The sequence below is a fragment of the Haemorhous mexicanus genome, chromosome 21 (genome assembly GCF_027477595.1).
Source record: "Haemorhous mexicanus isolate bHaeMex1 chromosome 21, bHaeMex1.pri, whole genome shotgun sequence".
Classification (NCBI taxonomy): Eukaryota; Metazoa; Chordata; class Aves; order Passeriformes; family Fringillidae; genus Haemorhous; species Haemorhous mexicanus.
In genome coordinates, this window is record NC_082361.1 from 9,420,301 (window position 1) to 9,446,294 (window position 25,994).

Sequence of the window (25,994 nt, forward strand, 5' to 3'; positions counted from 1 at the left end):
AGCAGGGAAGCAGCTCTGGGATGAGGGTGTCCCAAAAGCTGCTCTGATCCAGAGGCATCAAGTCCCCAGGCTTGGTAAGGCTGAAGAACAGTGCCCTGTGCTGGGGACTCTCCTCAGCCACTGAAAATAGCTCGTTTTACTCTAAAACAAGAGGGGGAGGGCTTTATCCTCTGGCTTGGAGCCAAAACCCATGGCACTAAGGAAAATGTAACTTTTGTCCCTTTGCTGAGCCTTTCCCCCATTCTGCGACTGGAAACAGGAGGAAAAGGTTTAAAGCTGGTCCAAACCATTTCAGGGATGAACCTGATTACTCTTCCCAGTAAGGGTGAAATAAAGAATGAGGTGACAGACCCAGGCTCCCTAAAGTCACCCTGTGGAAAAGGGAAGGACAGCAATGACCTGCACTGGGGGACAGCCAGGGCCCAGCACCTTGTTCCAGACCAAGGACCAGTCCTGGTGTCACAGGACCTTGGGCCCTGTGCTGGTGAAGCAGCCCCCACCTACACACCACAGCCTGAAGATGCATTTTTGTTACACCCTGATCACAGATTTTTACAATTTCCTTTAAGTTCCTTGCTTTCAACTTGGCTTCTCCAAAAAACTATTTCCCAGTTCTTCCACCAAATGTGCTTTTAAATAGAATTTGATCATTTTTCTCTGAACTAAAGCCCCTTGTCATGTGACAGATACATCACTGACATCAGTTAAAAATGTGAAAGAGAAAATCCTCATCCACCACTGAGAAACAAGCAGCACCACTGAATCCTGACACAACCATGGTCCTCCACAACACGAGTCTTTGTTCTCACAATCATCTCCAAAACAATATTCTGACAACATCCTTCCCTATATAGATTTATATTGCTATATCTCTATCATTTCCCTCACGCCCATCAAAATGAAGTTATAATTAACCCATCATCAATAGAAATTACAATGATTTTGAAACAGCAAGAAACAATCTATTTGCATTTGGTAGCTAATTATTCCCCCTACGCACACAGCCACCAATGTTCCCTAAAACCATCCACAGAACAGACAGTCTGTGCTAGGCAGAGCTTCTGGAAAGGAGGGGAAAAGGAGGGACTAAGCAAAAAAACCTCAGTGTTGGGGTGGCAAAATTTTCTTCAAATCCGCAGCATCTTGAGCTCGGCCAAGTCTGTAATAGAATTGCCCTTCTGAACTCATCCAGCAGTGTTAGAATCCACCTGGGTATCACATGGAAGCTGACAGCAACCTCAGGACGAACCTAGTTGGAGCCACTGACATTTGCTAAATTATTGAATTATTATTCCCTTCTTCACACCACTCCAAGGAAACACGAAGCCATTTTCCAATAAAAGCCATTGGACATGAATTTCACACCAGGAGTGCTCTCAGAGTCAGGCAAGCCTGGGATTTTCCCCTCCTCAAGGAGGAAGGGTGTGCCCTCCTTGCAGTCACACAAGTCCTGGGGGATGCCCAGGGGTGACCTCCAGCCCCTCCAGCTCCCACTCATCCCAGTCAGGTACAGAACAGAACAATGCCCTGCCCCACCCCCACCCCCACGCCAGGCAGGTTTTGCTGACAGATCACCTCCATTTCCTCACCATCCCCAAGGATTACAGCGATGTTTCTAAGAGGTAAAGACACCAGCCGTGGTCAGGGAGCACTGACTCGAGCAGCTCCAGCAGCCTGACAAAAATCAAGCCACCCAGGCTTTTCTGCTTGATGTCCTGGGAGCCCCAGTTTGGCCCTCCATGGCTTGTGCTGCGTTCAGAGGAAGCTGATAAAAGCTCCAGGGATGGTAAATCACATCCTCCTTCACCCACGCTCCTAGAGGCGAGTAGAGAAAACACTCTTTGCTCATTAGGAACCATCCGAGGTTCCCCTTCCTCTGGGATGCCCCCACAAAGCAGGGATTGGGGAGGAAGGGGCTCAGTTTCACCTTGACACAATCCCTGTGCCTGCAACACTTACCTGGCTGCCAAGGCATCCCTCCTCAACACGCCGAGAGTCATCAGCCTTCAAAGCAAAGCCAAAATAGCTCAAGGATTGTTTTCCTTCCCCCATCTGACACGGGATTGCAGCTCTTCAGGCATGGGGAGGAGGGGGGAGCAAAATAATAGTAATAATCAAAAGCAAAAGACTAGTCTTCTGTAGGCAAAGCTAATCCTGTCACACGTTTTCTTCCCAACAGAAGCATGATAGATCGAGTCCCACTGGGTTCTGCTCTCAACTAAACAGGACGAGGTGTTTGCAGCTCCCTTCTGCCAACACAGCTCAACGAGCAGCAAGGCCTCACCTCCTCTAATCATTTCACTCAACACGAAGCCACCCTGGTGCTCTACCCCAGCTCTAGGAAGCCAGCCCGAGCCTCAGTATGGCCTTGCACGGAAATAGGATTACTTTGGCCTGGAGGAAAAAAAGAAACCACAACATGAAGGTCACCCATAAAATCATTACACAGCTCCCTCTTCCCCGGCTCATAGAGAAAAAACCTTTCTCAAACCCTCAACCTGAAAGGAGAAACACAAAAAGATATGTACATTAATGCCATATACCTCCGTCAATTTTTTTCCTCGTGTCTTTAGAGCAGTTGTTTACTGCAGCCAACTGCAGAGAAATTACAGTAGCTTAACTCTCCAACTCCCTCTAAAGGATTAATCTTCCAGTGAGCATGCTCACGCGGGAGCTTTTTCAGCACTTGCATCCATTTCATGAGTGAGGGCTGCTGCACACATGAGGAAATGCCATTTCAGGGCTCCAGGCAGAGCGAGCAGCCCCCAAACCAAGGGCTAAAGCCCTTCCCAGGGCTCCACAAAGGAGCTCTGCCCAAGCCTCCAGCTCCAAGGAGGTTGAAAGATTTCAGGTCCATGGCCCCTTTCAGGAAGGAGGGGGGGCGGAGGTTTTCCTGCGACACTGTTTGAAATGTCTGACCTTGGCTTTTCTCTACAGCCTGGTGGACAGTTCACCCACTGAATGTGGAGTCAAAAATAGCTTCTTCTCACTGGCACATTTTTCCTTTTGCATCACTTGTTGGCTCATCTTTGCTTTTCAGAAAAAAATCAGGAAGATAATTTGGGGTGCAGGGAGGGGGAGAGAAGGGGAAACATTCAAATAAAAAGGAACAGCTTTAAAAATCTAGTTCTCAACTCTGCATCACAGTTGGTAACAGATCCTGAGACACATTTAACTCCACAGATTAAGGACCCATGCAAATGAGGATTTGCTGGTAGACAACAAATCCAGTGTCTAAACAAGGCTGTTCAAGTAATCTTGTCCATTCTCTCCGAGACCACTGTAGATTAAACTGCTCTATTTGAGATATTTCTCCCTCACCTCAAAGGATGACCCTTAATTCAAAGCCTTCCTGGTGAAAATAAAGCTCCAACATTAAGAACAAATACACTGCAGAAATAGTTTCTTCCATTTTCATCTTCTCATATTCCAGGGTTCTGCCCTTCCCCTTCCCATTTATCTATTTTATGTCCTGTTGCTTAATTGCTCTTTGTAGCTGAAAGAGATCCAAGCCTCCCCCTCCCCCCAAAGGCTCTTATTTCAAATTTTAAACCCAGCTTGAGTCTAGGACATGCAGAAACCAGACTGCAACCCCTGAGTCCAGGGAAAATCACAACCTCTGAGCCCAAGGAGAAAAAGCCCAGAGGGGGCTGCAGCCCAAGGTCTGAGATCACTTCCCAGATCCAGCGCCAGGCTTCACCCCAGCCATTACAACCACCTAAACTTGTACTTATTTTTCAAAAAGTCTTGAGTGTCTTTGATGCCATGAAGCCCCTTTAATGTTTTAAGCCCTACAAGTGAATCCACAAAAAGGCAGGATGCCAGGAGAGTGTTAAAGAAGGGCTATGGCTGTGTTTGACAATGCTCGCTCTCCATAGCGACCGTCCCTGCAAGAAATGATAAAACCTATGGTGACACTGGATATTTTGCTCTGTTGCCACCTAAATAGAATCACCCCCAGAAAGGGAATCTCTGTTACCATGCAATAAAATAGAGGCTTTGTTTTATTTATAAAGCATCCAAACTGGTTGGTTTGGATGTGTCAGAGCACAGGCTGCTCAGTCACCCCTCCCTGCTCCATCCTTCAGAGACTTAATGACTGATGGCTGCACTTCATCCTCCCCTCACCTCCCACGGATCTCAGGTGCTGCTGAGCCTGCCCCAGCTCCTCCAGGAAAGGTCTGGAGCCGGGTGGGATCTGACCCTGAAAACCCCAGCAAAGAAAACCCCAGACTTTGGAGAAGGCAGAGGTGAAAAAGCCTCAGCGGAGGGAGATCATGTCCCGGGCTTCCTCCTCCACGGCAGGATTACACCCACATGTGAAGGTGGGATAGCAGCTATGGAGTTATCCTGACCTGTCACTCCTCATTTGGAAACCAGTCATACTCCCTGAGAGTTTAGACTTTGAAGATTGACTACTATTGATTCTTCTGCAAGCAAACAGCCCAAGCTGGCAATCAGTCAATAATAAGCAATTACTCGACAGCCTCTTATCTGCAGATGCCAGCCCAGACAGCTCGATTTGTGGAGGCAGCAGGTCAATAAATCAAAGCTGTTCTCAAATTTTAAAATATCATCATTTAAAAACCCACCCAGCCTTCAAACTGGCTGGAAGAGCAGCCAGGTCAGGGGGATTCCTGCAGAACAGTGTGGTGGCTATCACTAATTTACAGCACGGGAGATAGAAGGTGATGTGCTGAAATCCACCCCTGACACTCCTCACCTCTCAGGAGCAGCAAGAGTGGCAGCTGGATGAAGATGATGAGAGGGAGAAGAAGAAGCAAAACCCTTCTCCTTCAAACAATGACTTGGAGGGGAAAAGCAGTCAGTAGCCTTCCCAAAATGCTCCCCAGTCCTTGGGACAAACCTTGCTGCTCACCAGGAGCCTCAAACCCCAACAAAAACGTGTTTAACACCCCCAAGACAGCAAATTAATGGCACCTCTCTTATCCCCCTGCTGCGACCTCTGTACCCTGGGTGTACAATTAATCATTTCATCCCAGGAAATGCACTTGCTCGCTTTTTCATGGCCTAAACATGAGACAAGCACAGGAGCCAAAGGCTCCTCTTGAGCATTTCAGTGTGACCCAGAGGCGACGCTTTAAACCCGGCAGTGCCAACAGTGCAACAAAGAAAACCAGCTGAAAACTCAGGGAGGCATTTCATGCTCTCAGTGCAGACTCATCTATATGAAAAGAGATAAAAATTGCCCATTTAATTTGCAGAAGACTGAGCATGCAGCTGGAATGCCAGCACAGTGCAATGCCAATATCTATCTATCTATCTATCTATCTATCTATCTATCTATCTATCTATCTATCACTGCAAGGACAAACACAACCTTCTGCCTAGTTCTGTAGACTCTAGAAACTTCCCTGTTTGTCCATGGATTCTTGCACAAGTTGTGGCAACAGCCCAAAAGTACCAAAAGAACAGCAACACTTCAATAAACCTGCTGGTGCTGCTGAGGAGGGTGGTGGCCTGCAGGATGCTCTGTCCTCCACATCAGGAGTTCACCAGGGGCACAGGAGGATGTAACCAAGACACCCAAAAGCTCCCCAAGCACTGTAAATCCAAGACCCTTGGAGCCTGTGAGGCTTTCAGTGCAACACAAACATCCCAGATTTGGGGCAGCTCTACCACCACACCACAGTGACCCCACCTAGGCTGGCTGCCAGGGGCCCAAAAACTGCAAAGTGCCCAAGAGAGGAAAAGGAATGACTTGGGAATATCCTACCATTGGTCCCAGGCAGGGGAGTGTTTGTATAATGATGCCCAAGTCTTGCAGACAGAGTATCTGCAATCATACCAGCTTCAAAAAACAAGACTTTGAGCCTAATATCTAAATAAAAAGGGATGACCCACTGGAAACAAGATCAATCCCATAGGTGGTACTCACTCTTCACACTCCACTTGCCAAAAAATTCAGGTATCTGAGGATGCATTCTAAATATCCACAGTCTTCAACACTTTTCAGTGGTCTAGGAGGGAAGGCTGGGTGAAAGGCAGTAGATAATGGATTATTTCAACTGTACTTGGCAGCTGGGACAGACTTCTTGAGGAGCCTACTGAAGTTTTCACTTCCATCTACACAGGGTGCGTTCGGGTCCTTGCAGCAGTGACTGGGCCAGCAGGAAGCTGTGGGAAGCTGTGCCCAAAATCTCAAAAAGATTTCTTCTCTTCTTACCCACAGAGCACCTACAGGTGGCTTTGACACTGCCAGCCTTGTCTGCAGCAGCGTGGCAAAGCATGGGAGAGCACTCAGGAGGAAAAAAAAGGTGTTAAATGCATCTTCCTGTATCACTCTCACCATATATAGAGAAGCTACAAGATGCCAGGGCAGCTGACAGGATCCCACAAACCACAGTGCAGAGCACCAGAGGCTCCTGACTTTTGCAGGAAAGATTTTCACCCAATACCTGCAGTTTTCTGATACAAATATGGACCCTTTTCCTTCCCCCTCCAGAAGTGCAGATGGCCAGCAGGTCAGTGGATCCACGCTGTAAGGACAGTCAAGGGGCAGCCCAGCTCTGGGGAGGAGCCTGAAAAGCTGCTGGAGTTGCTGGGCATGGAAAACATTCTTTCTTTGCCCAGGAAGGAGCTGCCTGCCATGGGCCTGGCTCCCACAGCCCCACTCAAACCAGTGCTGACCTACCCCACACAAGGAAAATAACAGAGCAACTTTACAAACCACAGCTGTGGCAGGAACACAAAACTATTTCTCACCTTTTATGACAAAAGCAATGCCAGTTGCACGACAATAAGATATCACAACCTGCCATTCATCCTCCCATCTCAAGGCACAGCCATTCCATACAAAAGCTGGAGATCACCTGTCGTGCTCTGCTTCCTTCTTTCAAATGCAGCATTGTGTTAGCACCAGGATCCCGCTGCTTTGGGGCTGGAAGTGTTGCTAGAGCAACAAAAATGCTGGAAAGTAGAGCAGAGAACAAAAGGACTCCACAGCCCCACGGAGGACGTGATCAAGGAGACAGTAACAATGTAAAATGGGACCAGGAGACCTCCCTCAGAGCAGGGAACTGCCATCTCCCATCCTCTGCTGGGCAGAATGATAATTTAGCAAGTAGATCATCCCAGTAAGGAATTCCAGCAGCTCAGCCCCATGTCTGCTTCTCATCAGGAGCCCCATGACTGACCAGAGCCCTGCTCCTCTCTGTGATCCCTCCTTTCATGCCCAGCACGAGGCTGCCATTTCCAGCTGACTTTGTAGGAATTAGGGACATATTTTCCTGTAAAGGCAGGGTAAATCCCTGCTTGCATGTCCAGCAGGTTGTCCATGCAGCAGGAGACATGGTCAGAATTCCTCTCACTGGACAAATCCAAGTTAGCTGACATTCCAGAAGCTCACTGAGACCAGGGGATCCCACTGCACCTTGCAGGGCTTAGCAGAGGGGCCCTTGCTGTAAGGAACATGGATGCCTTAGGAAATAATCCTCAAGGCAGACTGATTCAGGGATCCCCTTTGTCCCTTCTGGCATGGTCAGCACAGGGACACTGCACCCTGGATGTGTGGAGAGTGTCCTGGCTGGAACTGTCACTCCTGGAGCTGGGCAGGGACAGACAGCAAACACCAGGCTGCTGTGTGATGGCAACCCACTGCCAAAATCCATCCTTGGAAGGTTGTGTGTGCTGCATCAGGCTGTCTGCAGCCCAATCCCAACCCTGGAGAACTTTGCAAGAGCTCAGAAGACCCTCCACACGCACTTGGATTCCTTGGCACCACACTGGTCACAAGGACCTGGCAAACTCTGATGTGTAGCTCATGATGAAAAACACACTTTAAAGGCAACCTCTGTTGTGTAACACTGTCCCTCTGTGCCTGGTGGTCTTGTCACCTGCACCTGTGGCTTTAACCCTGGCTCTGCCAACAGCTTCCAGAAGGCTCTGAGAGGAAAGGGAGCCCCTTGCAGGAGTACATTTGCTACATGGGATTACAAAGCACTCACACAAACTAAGCAGCAGCAGGAGAAGTCCTGGAGGTGTCTGGCTTGAAGTGTAAAATCAAAAAAAAAAAATTTTTTTTCAAAGCTTAAGCAAATCCTTCATCAGTGAAGCTGATGAAGACACAAAAGTCCTCAGGGTGGATTATGAAAATCAGCAAAGGCAGGACCAGTTCCAGGGAAGTGAGGCTCAAAGCCTGGCTCAGAGCTGGCCTCAGCTCCTTGTGACCACCTGCACAGGTTACAGACCAAGCAGCAAAGGGGACAAACAGTATTTATTCCCCTCTCTGGATTAAAATTCAGAGGTGGGGAGGTCACATGAACTGTGAGGATCCCAGCAGCAGAGCCTGCCTGTTGCTGAGAACACAGGGCCAAGGTTGCTCAGGGAGACCCCACACCTGAGGAAACCTGAAGGGTTTGCTGCAACCTGACCCAAGGCCCTGCTACCCTTGGCTGTGAGTGTGACCTTCCAGACCAGCCCAGGGCCAATGCTCAGGTACCTCCTCGTGCCTGCTCACAGCTCTGGGGAACCTCTGTCCCCTCTGAGCTCTGCTCAGCAATGCACCTTACCCTTGGCATGCAGAGCAGAGCACTGGGATGTGCTCTGGGATGTCCAGCCTCACCTCAGCTGGCACCTCCAGCCCAGCTTGCCAATTCCAAAATAGCTTCTTCCCCATTTGACCATTACAACAAAACCACAGAAAAATACAAATCTTCAAACAGACAGAATGACAAATGCTGGAACTGTATAATGTAAAAAAAAGAACTAAATTAATCCAAGGACCTGAAGACTGGTCCAACCACAATTTTGGCATCTTTTTAGCCATTCCTGATAAAGGCACCTCTATACATGACAGTTCTTTCGAGACAGGTCAAAGTCTGTCCAACAGAAATGCTCTCCTGCCTGAATGTGCTGATACCAACACGGCTGTGCCCCAAAACTTCCCACAAAGAGCTTCAACCTGGGTACCATCATTATACAAACACAATCTTCATTAATAGTCATTGCTTCCAGCATGCAAAGGAGCTGCCATGATTATCCTGTCAATTATTTCTACAAATCCAATGGATAAAACCTGTAACTGAGGGGAAAACACGTCACATCTGCTTCTTCCTGCTCTGCTGAGGAGGGCTGGGAGAAGCCCAGGAGCCCATCCAAAATGATCTTTATGCCATGGAAGCAGCTCACTTCACTCAGGAAGGCTAATTTTGCCAGCAAAAACTGCAGCCACGTTCAAGCCATCCAAGCCACCCACAGAGCATTCCAAGGCAGCGTTCCTGGATGGAGGCAAGGCTCACACCTGCCCACACAGCCAGGGCTGGACCTGCAGCCTGCTCCAGTGTCTGGACCACAAACAGCTCTCCCTGCAGTGCTGAATGCTCTGGAACAGTATTACTGTCATAATTAGGAATTACTGCTCTGATGCATTAATGTTTGCAAGTCCCAAAGGCACCAGTCTGGCCTCATTGGGTTATTCCAGAGCAGAGCCCCCAGCTCTGCCCTGCTCCTCTTCCTCCTTCTTTGGGTCTGCCCTGGACCACGGGCTACTCCCCCATGGAACTGTGTTCATATAAACAACCCATGCCACAGGGAGATCCCTCATCACACCCCTGGGGGCTGTCAGGGCAAGGAAGGGGGTTTTAATCTGATTTTGGGCACCATATCCCTGGAGAAGCTGCAGCAGTCACATCAGCAGCTCAGAGGATGCACTAGAAAAGACAGGGATGTTAACTGCTCCTCCCAGAAGCTGCCCAGCCCAGCAGGCAGGGAGGTGATACAGCCTCCTGTGGGGAAGGACAGATGTGCCCAGTGCCACAGCACAGCTGGGGAGCTCAGGGGAGGAGACACAGCACCCAGATAATGGCAGTAGCTACAGGGGATTAGCTCTGAAACTCAGCTTGGGAAAACTCACTGCTCAACTCACATGGAGATTAACAATCAGTTTGATTCAAGTATTCCCACAGAAAGAAATGGGCCTGATGAGCCACTGTGCTCCTTCCAGCCTGATTGATCCAGTGGTTCTGTGGCTGCCCATTTTCCTGGGAATTCCCTTGCAGAGGTGGGCTGTGTCTCTCAGTCCCCAGGCAGCAAGGGAAGAACAATCTGTTGGGACACCCAGGAGCAGGGAATGTCTGGCAGAGGCAGGAAACCCTCTCTTTCCTCCTCCTTTCCTCCCCTGCTGATGTGACACACAGGGATATTTCCAGTTAGCACAACCCTCCATTGGCCAAACCTTCACACAGTTCTGATAATGCAGTGAGAAAACAATCTTGGCTGATTTTCCTTCCATGCAATTTAACTTCTAGAACTGAATATAACACACTCCTTCCCACTCCTGTGCCCAGAGCCAAACAAAGCTGATCTGCTGGAGAAGGAGGTTTAAGTAGGATTTAAGATCTGCCTTGAACTCCTGGTGGCAGCCCACGGTGGAGTGGATCCTACCCAGGCTGAGAAACCACATCAGTTTGTCACATGTGGAATAAAACAAAGCACTGAGAATTTATGCCAAAACATTCAGGGCTTTTTCTCATTCAAAAAAAAAAAAATTAAAAAGTAAAACAGCTGAACCAACCAAGAGAGCAGAGCTTTTCCCAGGGTTTCTGCAAGACCAGATGCAGCCTGTGGCTGGGAGGATCCTGCACTGGGACACAGCAGGACAGGGGATGCTGGTGGGGGGATCCAGCCCTTGGGATCCCCTTCCTGCTTTCCTGCACTCCCCTGCCCCTCTGAAACCAGGCCTGAACCTCCAGCTGCAGCTGCTGTGCTCTTGTAAGACCACGTAAAAAAACCCAAACACAACAGAACAGAAAAGAAAGGTCAAGGAGGTGAGTCTTCCAATTTTGCTTTAGAAAAGTCCTTGACAGGTTGTCAAAGTGGATTTGTTTATTAAAGGTCTCTTTTTCCTAGCAAGGAGCACAGAATGTCTGTACAATAGATGTCATAATTGCCCAGGTTTGTTAATAATTGCATCAGTTGGAACAGGATGCATTAGCCTAATTTAAGAACGAAATAAGAACATATGAAAGATCACAGGTCCCATTTTCAAGGTGACTCCAAGGCTGCTATCACAAGTCCAGAGATGAGGAGCTGGACCTTCAGAGTCCCACTGGCTTTTATCACAAATAGTTCATAATTTACAAAGTGCTTCTGAAAGTTTTCTATTCCCTTCATCAGGCCTGGCCATGATCTCAAGGAATAAAGCCAAAAACCAGAGCATATAAAATAGTGACCGTTATGTAACTCACCATCTCTTACCTAATGAAGATAATCATTTAAAAATTAACATTCAGCACTTCTTCAACAATTCCAGTTAAAGGCTTCCAACACCAAGTCGGGCCTTTGAACTCTGGGGAAAAATTACCTCTGTTTTACAGCTGGGAAAAGCACCACAGGCAGCAAAACCTCAACCAGCCTTGCCTGGACACTTCTTTTAACTTCTTTTGTTTAAGTTGCTGCCTGCCCCATTGCCTGGGTACACTGCAGGGAGGCTGCTCTCACTGCAGCTGATGGGAAATCCCTCCCTGACTTCTGTAGGTTTGGATCAGGTCCCAAAACTCTTTTTAATATAATACTCCAGTCTGGGTAATCTTCTGTCTTATGGATGGTCAATGCTGCGAACTCTGCTTGCACTGAAGTCCTACTGTCTGTCTGCACTAATTCTGCACAGACAGCATTTCCTCAGCCCTCTGCTCAGACAGCACCACCCTCCCCAGCTCCAGACATGAAGCCAGGCAGCTGTTAAGGGAGAAAAAAGAAAGCCAAACCCATAGATTTACCTTTCCTCAGCACTCAACCACACAGTCCAAGCCTCATTTCGCACATGGGACCACACTGCAGGAACCCTGGGACACAAGCTCTGAGCTTTCAAAGCACCCTCCACACTTACAGGGCAATAAAAATTAGCTTAATTAATAATACATGGGCAAGGAAATGTTAACAAGCACCCAGCAGGGGGGCAGGGCCTGCTGTCTAATCTCCTTGTGTGGACTGCTTGCTTTGGCAGGGATCAGCAACTGCATCAGCATCACCATGGGGCAGGGAGGGCTCTGAGTCACTGGGACACACCAGGAAACATTCACATCTCTCTTCAGAGCAGACACTGTTGCATCAGGAGTTACTCTTGGCAACCCCACACCAACTTCCACTTGTGGAGTTTTGGTCATTTAAAGAAGAGTTTTGGCTATCTCTGGGCATGCAGAGTACAAACACACACAGACAAGGGGCCTCCTCCTCCTCCTGCAGCTCTTTGGCCACGTCTGCAAATTCTGCAGCTCTGCCCACGCCAGCCTCGAGCTGCTGGGTCACAAGTGGGGGGCACCAGCCCAAACCTCCCTGTTCTTGGGAGCTCACTGGGAATATCCAAGCCATGTCCTTAGGGTTTGCCCACCCTAAAGAGGCACAGGGTGCTGAGGCTCATCCCAAGGCAGACAATGGAATCCCCCCTCCCAGCTGGTTCTCCTCCCTGTCCCAGCAGGCAGCTTGGGCACCCCACAAGTGCCAGCCCGGGGCTCCCAGCCCCAAGGCAGCCGTGGGGCTCATCCCCTGCAGGGCTGTGCAGTGTGGGGAGGCTTCCTGCAGCCAATGGAGCAGCAGCCACTCCTGCCTTTCATGGGAAGCGTGGCTGGGAACAAAGGCCCGGTGGAGAAAGGCAAGTGAAACTTGGCTGGTGAAACTTGCCAGCACTGGCCAAGGCCCAGACCTGACAGATGAGCCTCATTCCTCATCACCTCCTGCCCTTCTCCTCCTCTTGCACAGCCCTGGGGTCACACCGGGTCAGTACCTGAGCCACACGCTGGCTGGGGATGGGGATGGCGATGGTGATGGGGACAATCCATGTGTCCCAGGTCACTGACACAGCCACAAACCCCAATTCCAGCCCACACACGAGCCACAATCCCAGCAGCAACAGTCACACAACGTGCATGTGCTGCACAAAGCACCAGCATCTGCTGGAGGAGGGAAAATTTGGGGCTGCTGTCAGCCAGGGGCAGGAGATAAATGATGTCTATAAAGCAGCCTCTGTGAGGGCAGTCTGGAAGGCTGAGAAAACATCAAACCAATAAGGTTTTAATAAAAGCCATAAATGATTAATACCAACGTGCTCTTATCAAAGGCAAACTCCTAGAAACACAAGAACATAACCAGATCACCAGCACAAAGGGCACATTCTACAGGGAAGGAAACAAAACTCACAATAAAAACCCAGAAGAAGTGCAAAATAGGCATGAAGTTCACTGTGTGTGGCAGAAATCTTTTAAAAATCTTGAAAAAAACCCATGAGAAATACAACTTGCAGCTCCTAGAAACCCGAGTGGAAATAAAAGACAGAATATGATCCCCCCTCGCTGGCCTTTCCCAACGCTGCACGCCGGCAGCTCCTGGCGCTGTGAATTCCCAAATTCAAAGCAGACAGAGCTGCAGTTTGTCTGTCTGCTCACTGGTGGCATCTCCCTGCTGCAGGGGGATGTTGATTAAAGGACAGGCAGGACCTTCACCTCACCTCTCCACACATGCTCCCGGAGCTACAGGAGCTGGCACTACAGCAAGAGGAAATATTGCAGCTCATCGAGGGCCATCTTTAAAGGAACAGTCCTTGTTTGTCCTCAGAGTGTGGCAAAAAGGATTGAATATTCCAGATGTCACCTCCAGGCCCGACAGGACACCTTACAAACAATCACCTTTGCATATTAAGAAGGCATTAAAGCACCAATCTGAATCCAGCCCAGCAAAACTAAAAAACACCCTTCCTAATCCAAAGAACAAAAGGATTTCAAATGTATGGGATTCACAGACCCTTAACATTTAAAACACAGAGCTGACAAAAGCCATTAAAAACAAGTTTGCAATTAAAAGCACCTCATGTCTTGGTTACCAGTTCAGCAGTGGTGCTTTTTGCAGAGCCTTCTGGGTGTTGATTTAAGCCATCAAATATTAATAATACTCTTCAATTAATAAAATATTCAGACTCATGTTTTAAATTCTCATAATCTGGAGGTTTATGTGCAAACTGGCAGGATCCTACAAGGAACCACACAAACCAGCTCCCAGCCCATTGTTAATGCTTTCAACTCCCAAATACAAATATTCTCTACTTTACACCTCCAAACCCACACTTGACAGGCTGTAAATTTGCTGCCAACCTCAGTGGACATATGAAATGCACCAAAACAAGAAGATAATTTCCCAGGTCCCAAAAATGCAAGTGATTTCAACACCCATCTCCTATTTGGTGCAGGTCCCAGTGACCTCCAGGCTGGAGGTGCTGCCCCAAATCAGATCCCAAATCTCCTCACAAGGCAGGAGGGGCCAAGAGGAGCCTCCAGCACCTTCCATGTGCCTCAAGCAAAACTCACACACAAGGAATGAACTTCAGTCAAAGCAGCTGAAAAACGTGCCTTGGGTGACACCCCAGGAGCTGAGATAATCAAGAGAGGACAAATTAAACTACGGGGAAAACAAAATAAAATATACAGAGGGCTTTTCCACCCAGCTGCTCCCACCTGGGCTGAGCTAACCCAGCATCAAACCTGGAGTCAGTCTGGCAATTGGGCAAGGCTTTGGAATCACAGATTTGGGATATTTGCATTCACTGGATGCTGAGGAACACCACGTTTCAGTACCTCCCTCCCAATTCTGCAACAGGCATACTTTCAATTCCCAAATCAGCAGCTGGATGAAGCATGTAATTTTGAAACCCATTAATCCTTTCTAAGTCTTCCACCATGTGCATGTTTAATTTCCCACTTCTTGAAACAATATTATGATTTTTGAGAGAAGCAGAGCTTCTGAATGCTCTGGGTCAGCAGTATGAAACATCCCCAATTCCCAGTGAAGCTGGATAAAGCATTGGGGTAATTTGCCTTCTGGCTTTGAGCCTGTGGGAGAAATTACCTATTAAAACTTCCTCTGAAACTGCAAGGATTGGAAATGTGCAACTGGAGAGGAAGAAGGTAGCTCAGATTCTCAAGAAAACGGGAGCTGATGTTTAAAACTGAAAAGAAGGAGGGAAATATGTGTTTCATTGCTCTCAGGGCTGTACTCAAATGCACCTGCAGGTCATGGCCAAGAGCCTGGGGAGATCAGGGCTCCCTTTTGCAAGACAACATGCTCAAATCCTTCTGTCCACATCTGCACTTGAGTTCCAAATTAATTAAAAGCCTGAAGCAGCACTCTGAACAACTTTTAACATAATCAAGGCCCCAGCACAGCCTGCAGCAGCACGGACACCTGGACTGCCATTCCCTCATGCCCTGCTCCCTTCTCTAGGGATGGCTCAGCCCATCAGGCTCCTCCAGGCTGCCCCCAGAAGCAATAAACACTTCATTCCTCTAACTTCCACCACCAAGGGCAGCAGGAGCAGGCAGTGCTGCTGCAGCATCCCAGGGCTCCTGGACTGGCTCTGCCCACACCACAGGGAATGGATCTGTGCCATCTTTGGGCACCTCTGATCCCAACTCAGCTCAGCTCCACAGTCCTGCTGCTGCTGTAAATGCTGCACTGAGCTCACAGCACCTTCTGGAGCAGGTTCTGGCCCAGCTGACCCCAGGATATATAATCACTGTCATTATTTTTATCCCTGTTCACAAAATTTCACATTTCCCTGGAACGCTCCGTCACTTACCTGGCTTTGTTTTGGGTTTATCCACGTCAGCCTGGTTATCTTGCTCCATATTTACTTCCTCCCCAGCTGCACCACCTGCAAATTTCCTCCCTGCCCATGTGCTGGCTCTGCAGGATGATCAGCCTTATGCAAACAGAAGTGGACCTGAATTTTATGCTCTGCCACTCAGCATCTCCCTGTCCTGAACTGACACTGCCTCAGAGAGCTCTCCTGCCAGAAGGAGACACTGAAAAGGATGGATTAATATGGAATAGCCCATTCCCACCCCCAAGCCAGCTCCTGGTACACCCAGACAGCTCAGGTGGGCTAGGGGTTTGCCTGTGCCATGAGTCAGGCAGCAGCTTGGAACCATCCCAGATGGAAACCTGGAGTGAGACAGAAGCAAATGGCAAAAACAGTGGTGGCGATTGTGCTGGGCATTAAGGAAACAGGAATCCTCTTGGAGCAATATTTCCTACTTGAAAAGAGGATGTGCTGGATACTTTGCTATGCTACAAAGTTTTACTTAAAAGGAGGAAAGCTTTGAAGAACTTTTCTCTTTTAGACACTGGCAATACCACACAGAGCGTTCTTCCAAGCATGGTTTATTCTGGGTTTAGGAACTCCCCAGAGCTAGGAGGGCAAACTCTTCATTCCCTCTTGGATTCACTTCACCACTTCAACCAGACTCCAGCCATCAGCAATGGGATGTCCCTGCCCACACAGCCCCACATCAAGGGAGCACAGACTCCCTGTTCCACGTGATCCACACCAGCTGGGTGAGCTCCATGGTGACCTTTGGCTTCCACAACAGCCAGGAAGAGAGAACTAGCCAAAATGTGTCTTGAAGCACCCAAACAGACTCCTTGAATCCCTCACAAAACACAATTCCCTCTCACCTCCTCCTTCTCTGGGATGCAGGGGCCCAAACCAGCACTTGCCAGGGAAAAGCAAGAGGGGAAGTGTGGGAAATGGATTTATAGCAAATTTCAGTATTTCTCATCTTAAGGTTTGCATACTATGTGAGCCTTCTGTCAGGTTTTGTGAATTTTCCATAAATCCATTTCCCACAGGGAAGAGCACTTCTGGGGTGGAGAGGGGAAGGGACAGAGCCCAGGCAAGCTGATAAAGGGCAAGGCCTCAGACTGGCACTCCAGACCAGCCCTGACCACCCCAGTACCAGCTGCCCTGGTGCACACTGGAAATGGGATACCCAGGGCCCAGCACCAGCCCAGGGATGCCCGTGCCCTCCTCACTCAGCTGCTCCCAGGGAAGGGATCCAGCTCCAGAGACTCCAATGGGCTCCCCCATGGAGGAGCTGCTTCTTCTCCTCCTTTCTGTTGGGCTTTTTGCTGGTAATTGCATCTCTCCCAGGGCTTCTGCTGACACAGCAGTGGGAGAGCAATTCCTTTGTATTCACGGACAGAGAACTACGTGGGCAAAACTCCTCAAATGGAGACCAAGGCTCTGCTTTGAAAAGCAAAAAATAAGCCACCTTGGTCTGGGATCACCTCTAAACTAATAAAGCTGCATCCACAGCAAGGACTTTTATTACAATTTCAGCAAGAAGAAATGAAAAATCATTCTCTCCAGCCAGCATAATTATATTGGAAGAGTTTATTTAAAGTATAACCCAGGCCTTTGATTTTGCCTTGACTGACAAAATGTTCTTCAGATGCTCTCTCCCATCACATTGGCTCAGTCACATCAGCTTAGCACAGCTGAAGGGCACTTCTAAGGCTTTCTTAAAGCTTAACAAGTCCTATTTGCTCATTCTGTTATTATTTAAAGTTTCTCTAGATGGAAGAAAAGGATGATTTCCCCACGGGCCTTTGCCAGCCCACAACATGTGAGAATTCATGGAAAAAATAAAAGTTAGCACCTATTTGACACAGGATAAGACTTCACCAGGCCAGGGCTGTGTGAAATTATAATCTTGTTAACAAAGTAACCTTCCTACTTCAGAAAAGTTCTAAAAACTCCTTATGAGTATCAGACAGGGGAAAAAAAAAAACCTAAAAAAACAACTTCGTTTTCTGTCCAAAGACACAGTTAAAATGTATTAACACGGTGCCCCCGGAGAAATGTAACACAAGTGAAACACAGGTGTGCTGTGTGTGCTCAGCCTGGTCTGACCACACCTCGGGGATCCCCGGGGAAGCAGCTGCCCTGCAGGATACAGCTCCACGGAGGAGTGCTGGGGTTTAAAACACACCAGGTCTTCCTGAGATAAGTGACTGAAATGGGATGTGAATTAAAAACCACAGAGGCCTCTCCTGGCTGGCAGGAGGGAATGAGGGAGGGCAGTCCTGGAAGCAGAGCTGGATGGTGCGACACCTGGCAGACACAGAGTGGGAATCTGCAGCTCTTCCCTCCCTGCTCCTGGCTGCTCCTGGGATCCCTCCTGCACTCAGCACCTGCTGCAGGAGCCTCTCTCTAGGCAGAGCAGGGGAAATGTTGGCCCTTGATGCCGTGGGGAGGTGACTGAGCTGGCAGGGGGCTCAGAGAGCTCCCAGCACCGGCTGGAGGGGATGAGAGGCAGGATCAAAGCCAGGGAGAAGCCTCAGCATCACACTGACCTGAGAACTGCTCAGCAGCATGGGGAGCTGCTGGGTGCTGAGCCCACCCCAGATCCAGCATGGGGAGCTGCTGGGTGCTGAGCCCACCCCAGATCCAGCCTGGAGAGCTGCTGGGTGCTGAGCCCACCCCAGATCCAGCCTGGGGACCTGCTGGGTGCTGAGCCCATCCCAGATCCAGCATGGGGAGCTGCTGGGTGCTGAGCCCACCCCAGATCCAGCCTGGGGAGCTGCTGGGTGCTGAGCCCATCCCAGCCCCAGCCTGGGGAGCTGCTGGGTGCTGAGCCCATCCCAGATCCAGCCTGGGGACCTGCTGGGTGCTGAGCCCATCCCAGCCCCAGCCTGGGGAGCTGCTGGGTGCTGAGCCCATCCCAGATCCAGCATGGGGAGCTGCTGGGTGCTGAGCCCATCCCAGCCCCAGCCTGGGGAGCTGCTGGGTGCTGAGCCCATCCCAGAATCCCAGATCTAGCCCCAGCCTGGGGAGCTGCTGGGTGCTGAGCCCATCCCAGAATCCCAGATCCAGCCCCAGCATGGGGAGCTGCTGGGTGCTGAGCCCATCCCAGATCCAGCATGGGGAGCTGCTGGGTGCTGAGCCCATCCCAGAATCCCAGATCCAGCCCCAGCCCAGGGAGCTGCTGGGTGCTGAGCCCATCCCAGAATCCCAGATCTAGCCCCAGCCTGGGGAGCTGCTGGGTGCTGAGCCCACCCCAGATGCCCAGCCAGGGATTCTGCCTGCTCATCGCTTTAGAGATCAAAGCTGCACCTCCAGAAGAAAGATTTTACAGATCCGAACAGACAGGAGGAGAAAAAAAGATGAAAAATGCAGTGTGACTTCTAAGGGAACCACTTCACTCAAAGCCACACACACACCTCGCTTCCTGTACCAGCCTCTCCAGGTCACCACAAGCTCCAGGAAAAACATCATGGCCTGAACTCCAAACTTGCACCAAACAAGTATTTTGGGAAGCACACAAACACAAGGGCAGCTCTCCAGCAAACTGATGCAAACTGGAGGAGCAGCATCAAATCTGATGAATGTGTACCATCATACATGCTGGCTGAGAGAGCCTCAATTCCTCAAATCTCAATTCCTTAAAGTTTAAACTTTAGTGCAGCAGGTCTGAAGCATGTAACAACCCCAAACTGGGCTGGATATAAGACATCTACTAAAGAAATCCAACAGCAAAATCAGATTTTTCTGCAGCCTCGTGGTTACTGCACCTAAGGACTGCAGCACAGCCATTCCTCAACACAGAGATCACCTGGGACAGGTAACACAGGAGAAAAACAACTGAAGTTCACAGGATTTAGCAAGAACTTGGTGTTTAAAGAGATCCTTCCTCAGCTATCAACACTAAGATCTGGCAAGAAGCTGTTCTAGACTGGGAGTTTTTGCCTGGAGTTCAGTGGCTGCCAGCAGAGTTGGTTGGGCACTCCCTGCAGACACACAGACATCACCTTCCCAACCTGCCCACTCCCTCCCAGCTCTTTGCTGGGAGCAAGGATCTCCTCCCAAAAACACTCCTCTGCTCCTCTCTTAACCAAGTGAAACAATTCCATCTTGCACTTGGCAGAACAACGTGGATGTGGGATATTTTTCCTTGCTCTCCTACACCAGCACTGGGGAAGCAAAGAGCTTCTCCTCCAGTCCCCACATTCCAGCCTGACTTAGACCAACTTCCTCCCCTCTGGCCTCAGAGGGGTATAAGCAAGATCTGGCCTCAGACAGAACTGAGTTCATGGGGGAGGGGAGGAATTAAACTCCAAATGAGTCACTGTTCCCTCCCCATAATCCACAGCAACATCTGGGGATACTGTGCCTGACCGAGAGCAGTGGTTCTTAATGCTCTGCTCACAGGGCAGACCCAGCCAGGGCCCCTGGAGATGCTTTCCAAAATAAAACCTGTGTGTCTGCAGGGTTAGGACTGACCTGTGCAGTAGGAGTTGATGAGCTATGAGCCAACTCCTGCCCCAGTTACAGCCGTGCCACTCTCCTGGAAGCAAAACTGGACCACGGAGCCACGGAAGCACTCAAGGGCTGATTCCTCTGTCGCAGGGAAAAATTAACACTCATCCTCTGCAAAGGCAGCAGGGAAAGGCAGCAGGATCAGGCCAATTGGGATGGAACAGAAAACATAAAGGAAACATTGGACAATCTTCCAACAATGACGGGAATCCTGCCTGAGGAATAAATCCAAGCTGTCTGCAGCACTTCCAAAGCACTGCTGGGTGTCACCTGCATGGCCGTGCCACAAACCTCACCCCACACAGGGCAGACAATCCAGGCCAGAGCACAGCCCTGAAAACAAGGTACCGCAGAGAGAGAGCTGGGAAAGGCAGAGCCAGCCTGGCACACCTGGGTGGGCCCAGACCAGTGACCACACCTGGCTGTGGGCACAAGCTGCAGTGGGTCTGTACACGAGTGTGCACCTGGATCACAGTCTGTGTACACTGCACACCTGTATGACAGTCTGACAATGATGCACACCAGTATTACAGCCTGTACATCCATGCACACCTGTATCACAGCCTATGCACAACTGTACACCTGTATTCCTCTGTGTACAGTGCACATCTGTATTACAGTCTGTGTGCAAATGTACACCTGTTATAACCTGTGCACAATGCACACCTGTATGACAGTCTCTGAACAACACTACACCTGTATGATAGCCTATGATGCACACCTGTATGAGTCTCTGTGCAACAGTACACCTGTATGACAGTCCATACATGAATGAACACCTGTATTACAGTCTGACAATGATGCACACCTCTATGACAGCCTCTGAACAACTGTACACCTGTATAACAGTCTGAGAACAATGCACATCTGGATCACAGTCCATGTACAGTGCACATCTGTATTACAGTCTGTGTGCAAATGTACACCTGTGCTCAAACCTGTGCACAACGCACACCTGAATGACAGTCTGTGTATAATGCACACCTGTTTGACAGTCTCTGTACAGCTGTACACCTGTATTACAGTCCATACACCAGTGTACACCTGTATGACAGTCTGTGTATGATGCACACCTGTGTGACAGCCCGTGTACGATGCACACCTGTGTCATTACCTGGTGGCTCTCTCAGTGCACGAGGGCTCAGCAGCCAGCCCAGCCGCTCTCCAGCGTTCCCCTGAGGGCACAGACCGTGACAAGTTTATATTCTGTGCACAGCCGGGGCAGGAGGCTGGGCCTCACACGGAGCGCTGCTGCAGCCCCGCGGGCCCTCGCATGCCGGGCACGGCCACAGCCCCGGCTGCCGTCCCCTCACGGCACTGCCCGTTCTCCGGGGCTGCGGGCCGTGTCCCCCCGAGCCCGGGGGGTGACGGGGGCTCTGCGGGCACCCCCGGGCCGGCCCGGCTGGCACAGGGATGCTGTGGCTGCCCCGGGATCTCTGCAATGTCCCGGGCCGGGCTGGACGGGGCTCGGAGAAGCCGGGGGTAGCGGGGGGTGTCCCTGCCATGGCAGGGGTGCCACCGGATCCTCAGGTCCCCTCCAACCCGAACCGTTCCATGACTGATAGTACGTGCCCGGCCGCGCTCGGGAGCGCCCAGGCGGGTCGGCGCGGCTCTGGGGAGGCACGGAAGGGCTGTTCTGTCCCCGTGTCACCGCAGCGGCAGCGCCGGCAGAGCCGGCAGCACCAACTCCCGGGCCGGGCTCCCCCGGGGGCTCCTCCCGCCCGCGGGCCCCGGACCTTGCATGGCTCCCGCCCGCCGCCGCCCCGGACCATGCATGGATCATAGCACCGGCCCGACCGCCGCCGCCGCCGCCGCGCCCGGCCGGGCCCCGGACTCTGGATGGAGCCGCGCCAGCGCCGCCCCGCCGCATGGGGCGGCCCCGGAACATGGATGGCGGCCCCGCCGCTCCCCCCTCCCGCCTCCGCCACACGCACTCGCTCCCATTGGGGGGAGCCCCGGAATCTGTATGGCACATACCACTGACTCACCGTGGAGGGGTGTAACTTATACAGAGTCCCGGGCCCCCCTACACACAATGGCAGCAGCTCCCACATTCTTCCCCTCAGAGGAGTTGGACTGAACCATGGGGCGGCGGGGGCACGGCCCCCCTCCCGGCCTCCGACAGAACCCGCCTGGCCCTGGGCGATACCACTCCACGCTCCCCCATCTTCCTTCCCCCCGCCCGGGTAGATGGACGCCGCCGCTCTCACTCACCTCGGCATCCACTGTGGCCATGGCCGGAGCCCCGGAGCGCAGCCCCGCCCCCCCGGCGGCTCCTCGCGCCTTGGCTCCGCCCCTTGCCCCTCATTCTTCTCAATGGAGACTCTCGGCCTAGCACGGCGCATGCGCGCGGCAGCATGGCGGCCCCCAGGGCCCCGCTGTCCGTACGGCGTCATGGCGGCGCCCGTCGGGAGGTGCCGTACAGGCGGAGCGGGGATGGCGCTGCGGTGACACGGGGACAGCGCTGGGCTGGGGACGGACCCCGCGCTCCCCGCACCGGCTCCCACAAACCGCGGGTCCCCACTGGCCCTGCCAAGACCCCCGAGTCCCCCGCACACCCCCAGAGTGCGGGGGAAGAGCGGCCGCCGTTCCCAGCTGAGCGCATCGTGAGCTCCCCAAATTTTCAGCAGCACAGCTTGCCCAAAAACCTACGTAAAATACAATCCCTGCAAAAGTCCCAGAAAGCGTCAAAAAGTCCCTCTGCCTTTCCTGCCAAAAGGGCGAAAATCACCTCCTTTTTTAGCTTCTCCCACTTTTGGGTCATTTCAGCCCAGTTTGTGCAAGGTTTTTGGTGTCTGTGTCACCTAAGGACAGGGATGGGGCAGAGGGAGCAGCTCGCCCTGGCTCTGCCCCACAGAGGGGTCCCTTCAGCCTCTGCACTCCCTTTCCCACACCTCAAGCACCCACAACAGCTTCAACCCTCCCAAACCGCACAGGGCCCCTCCCAGTGCCCAGGCCCTAAACCCATGACTGTAAAACAATTATCCCTTTTACAGCTCTCCAGTAAAGCAGAAAATAGCACAAGGGGGCAGATAAACACCTGCAAGGGTTCCTTGGCCCCACAGCTGCATCAGAAGCCACCCTGAGGAAGTGACACCTGCCCCAGGGAGACACAGGGATGGGCAGGTACTGCTGCACCAGCCTCCTGGACAGGACAATCGGTGTTTCTTGGGAGAAAACAGGAGCCGTTGAGTGCTCTGAAGTCAATTTACACATTTCATATCTGCTCTCTGGAGGGACAAACCCCATCCCTTGGTCCTCAGGCTGCTCTCCTGCAGCCCCAGCTGACACCTCGCTCCTCTGAGTGGACAAATGGACACTTCTGGAGCAGCTCCTCCCGAGGGGCAGCTCCCATCTCTGCTCTGGGACAGGGACAGGAGCCAGGGCACGGCTGGGGCTGGGCCAGGGCAGCTCAGGCTGGAGCTCAGGGCAAGGTTCTTCCCTCAGAGGGTGCTGGCACTGCCCAGGCTCCCCAGGGAATGGGCACGGCTCCGAGGCTGCCAGAGCTCCAGGAGCCTTTGGACAGCACTGCCAGGGATGCCCAGGGTGGGGTTGGTGGGGGGCTGGGCAGGGCCAGGGGTGGCACTGGGTGATCCTGGTGGGTCCCTTCCCCCGGAGGGCTCCCCCTGTGCCTTACAGCGAATCTCTCGCCCTGCAGCGCTCCGGGAGGTGCAGGGGCCGCGGGGAGCTCTGCCCGGGTGCTGGGCACAGCCGGGGTTATCCCGCTCTGTCCCACACCTGCAGCCCCCGGGCACTCCTGGCACAGCTGTGCCAGCTCCGGGGCTGTCGCTGTCGCGATGCACGGACTGCCGCGGGGGGTTTCGCTGCCCCCGCTGCCCTCATGCCGCGGTGCCCCGGGCTGTGGGACAGGCGGGGACAGCAGAGCGCCGCGGCTCCACCAGAACGTCCCCAGCGGGGCCCTCCCGCGCTGTGTGTCCCTCCCGGCCACCCAGGGCTGTGTGTCCCTCCCGGCCACCCAGGGCTGTGTGTCCCCCCTCCCGGCCACCCAGGGCTGTGTGTCCCTCCCGGTCACTCTGAGTGTCCCTCCGGTCACCCCGGGCCGAACCCCGCAGCCCCCGCGGGTGCCGGGGAGCGGAGGCACTCGGGGCTGTGTGAGGGACCCCGAGAGGCTCCCAAAGCCGCTCGGAGCCTCGGGCGAGCCCTCAGGACACCGTGAGCAGCTCCGGGGCCGCTGCGGGCGCTGCCGGCCCGGGAGGGGAAGGAGGCGGCGGCCCCGGAGCGCGGCCCGGCAGCGGCGGCAGCGCCCGCCCGGCAGCGCCGCGGTCAAAATAAGAGTCCCCGGGCCTGGGGACCCGCCCCCCGCCCGCTCCATCCCCTCCGAGCAGCCTCTCCCTCATTTTGGCAGCAACAGTTCATTAATTAATTAATTAATTAATTAACCAACCCCCCCAGAGAACCCCCTGCGCACCGGCAGGGCCATGGCCGAGTCCCCGGCGCGGCCCCTGCGGTGCCTCCCGCTCGGTGGGGACACGGAGGGGCCCCGGGGGTCCCATCGCTCCCGGGGGATGGGCTGAGGAGGAGGAGGAGGGTGGTGGCGGGGCGGGTGTTCTTCCCCCAGGATCCCCCCGGGATGGGGCGACTGCTCCCCGCACAAAGAGCCACCTCTGGAAACCTCTGCTCCGGCAAGGGCCGGGGGCAGCCTGGACATCGCCCACCCCGCCCTGGGGATGCCATCATCGCCCATCCGGTACTGGGGATGCCAACATGGCCCATCCTGTACTGGGGATGCCATCATCGCCCATCCTGTACTGGGGGTGCCAACATCGCCCATCCCGCACTGGGGATGCCAGCATCGCCCCATCCTGTACTGAGGGTGCCCAGCATCGCCCCATCCTGTACTGGGGGTGCCCAGCATCGCCCATCCTGTACTGAGGGTGCCCAGCATCGCCCCATCCTGTACTGGGGGTGCCCAGCATCGCCCATCCTGTACTGAGGGTGCCCAGCATCGCCCATCCCGCACTGGGGATGCCAGCATCGCCCCATCCTGTACTGGGGGTGCCCATCATCGCCCATCCTGTACTGGGGATGCCAACATCGCCCATCCTGTACTGGGGGTGCCAACATGGCCTATCCTGTACTGGGGATGCCAACATCGCCCATCCTGTTCTGGGGGTGCCCAGCATCGCCCCATCCTGTACTGGGGATGCCAACATCGCCCATCCTGTACTGGGGGTGCCCAGCATCGCCCATCCTGTACTGGGGGTGCCCAGCATCGCCCATCCCGCACTGGGGATGCCAGTATCGCCCCATCCTGTACTGGGGGTGCCCCACGTGGGATGTTGGGAATCGCCTGCCTTCATCCATGCTCTTACAAACCAGACCCAGCATGCCGGGGTGGCACCAGGACGGGGATGAGGGCGGTGGCTGAGGCCTGACGCGCATCGGACGGGCTCTGGTGGCTCCTCTCCAGCGTTTGCTGCAGCTCTGTCTTTCCCAGATGGACACAGGCAGGCAGCGGCCACTGGGACAAACCTCCCCAAGCCATCAGGGAGGGGAGAGGCTCCCAAAAGAAGCCGAAATAACCAGGAGTACACAGAGTTTTTGCAGCCCATCACCACCAGCCACGGCTCTTGTCCGCCTCAAACCCATCCTGAGCGAAGGGCAGCGGGGCGAGGAGGGGCCGTGCTGTGCCAGCGCTCCCTGCTTTCCTGGAGCAGCTGCTGGAGCCGGGCAGGGCCGGGGGCTCGGCCGGGGCAGGGCCGGGCAGCCGGAGCCGCCTGGCAGCCGCGCCGAGCTCCAGCCGGGCGGACATCGCCCTCTCCCGCCCGAGCCGGGCGAGCGGAGCCGCAGCTGCACATCCTGGGATTCCGGCCGGCAGGAAGAGCTCAACCCCAGCGCCCGACGCTTCCTCCGGCCGCAGCCGCGTCCT

General features: G+C 52.9%; 1 protein-coding gene across 8 annotated transcripts in view; it reads right to left on the reverse strand.

Moving 5' to 3' along the window:
• EHMT1 (euchromatic histone lysine methyltransferase 1) overlaps nt 1-22,390 on the reverse strand; it is a 120,456-nt gene extending 98,066 nt beyond the window's left edge. Inside the window, exons 1-2 of one of the 8 annotated variants that reach the window (XM_059865515.1) lie at nt 22,319-22,349; nt 20,069-20,215 (exon numbers count right to left, since the gene is read on the reverse strand). Coding sequence is in view for 5 of the 8 variants with exons in the window: in XM_059865519.1 (XP_059721502.1) it covers nt 1,960-2,052 (93 nt within the window). In the remaining 3 variants the exon portion in view is untranslated. Of the gene's footprint in view, nt 1-1,959; nt 2,138-15,583; nt 15,607-20,068; nt 20,216-22,318 lie in introns of those variants that run through there. The other 7 variants (XM_059865509.1, XM_059865507.1, XM_059865517.1 and 4 more) reach the window with 7 other exon arrangements.
• Nucleotides 22,391-25,994: the final 3,604 nt, after the last annotated feature.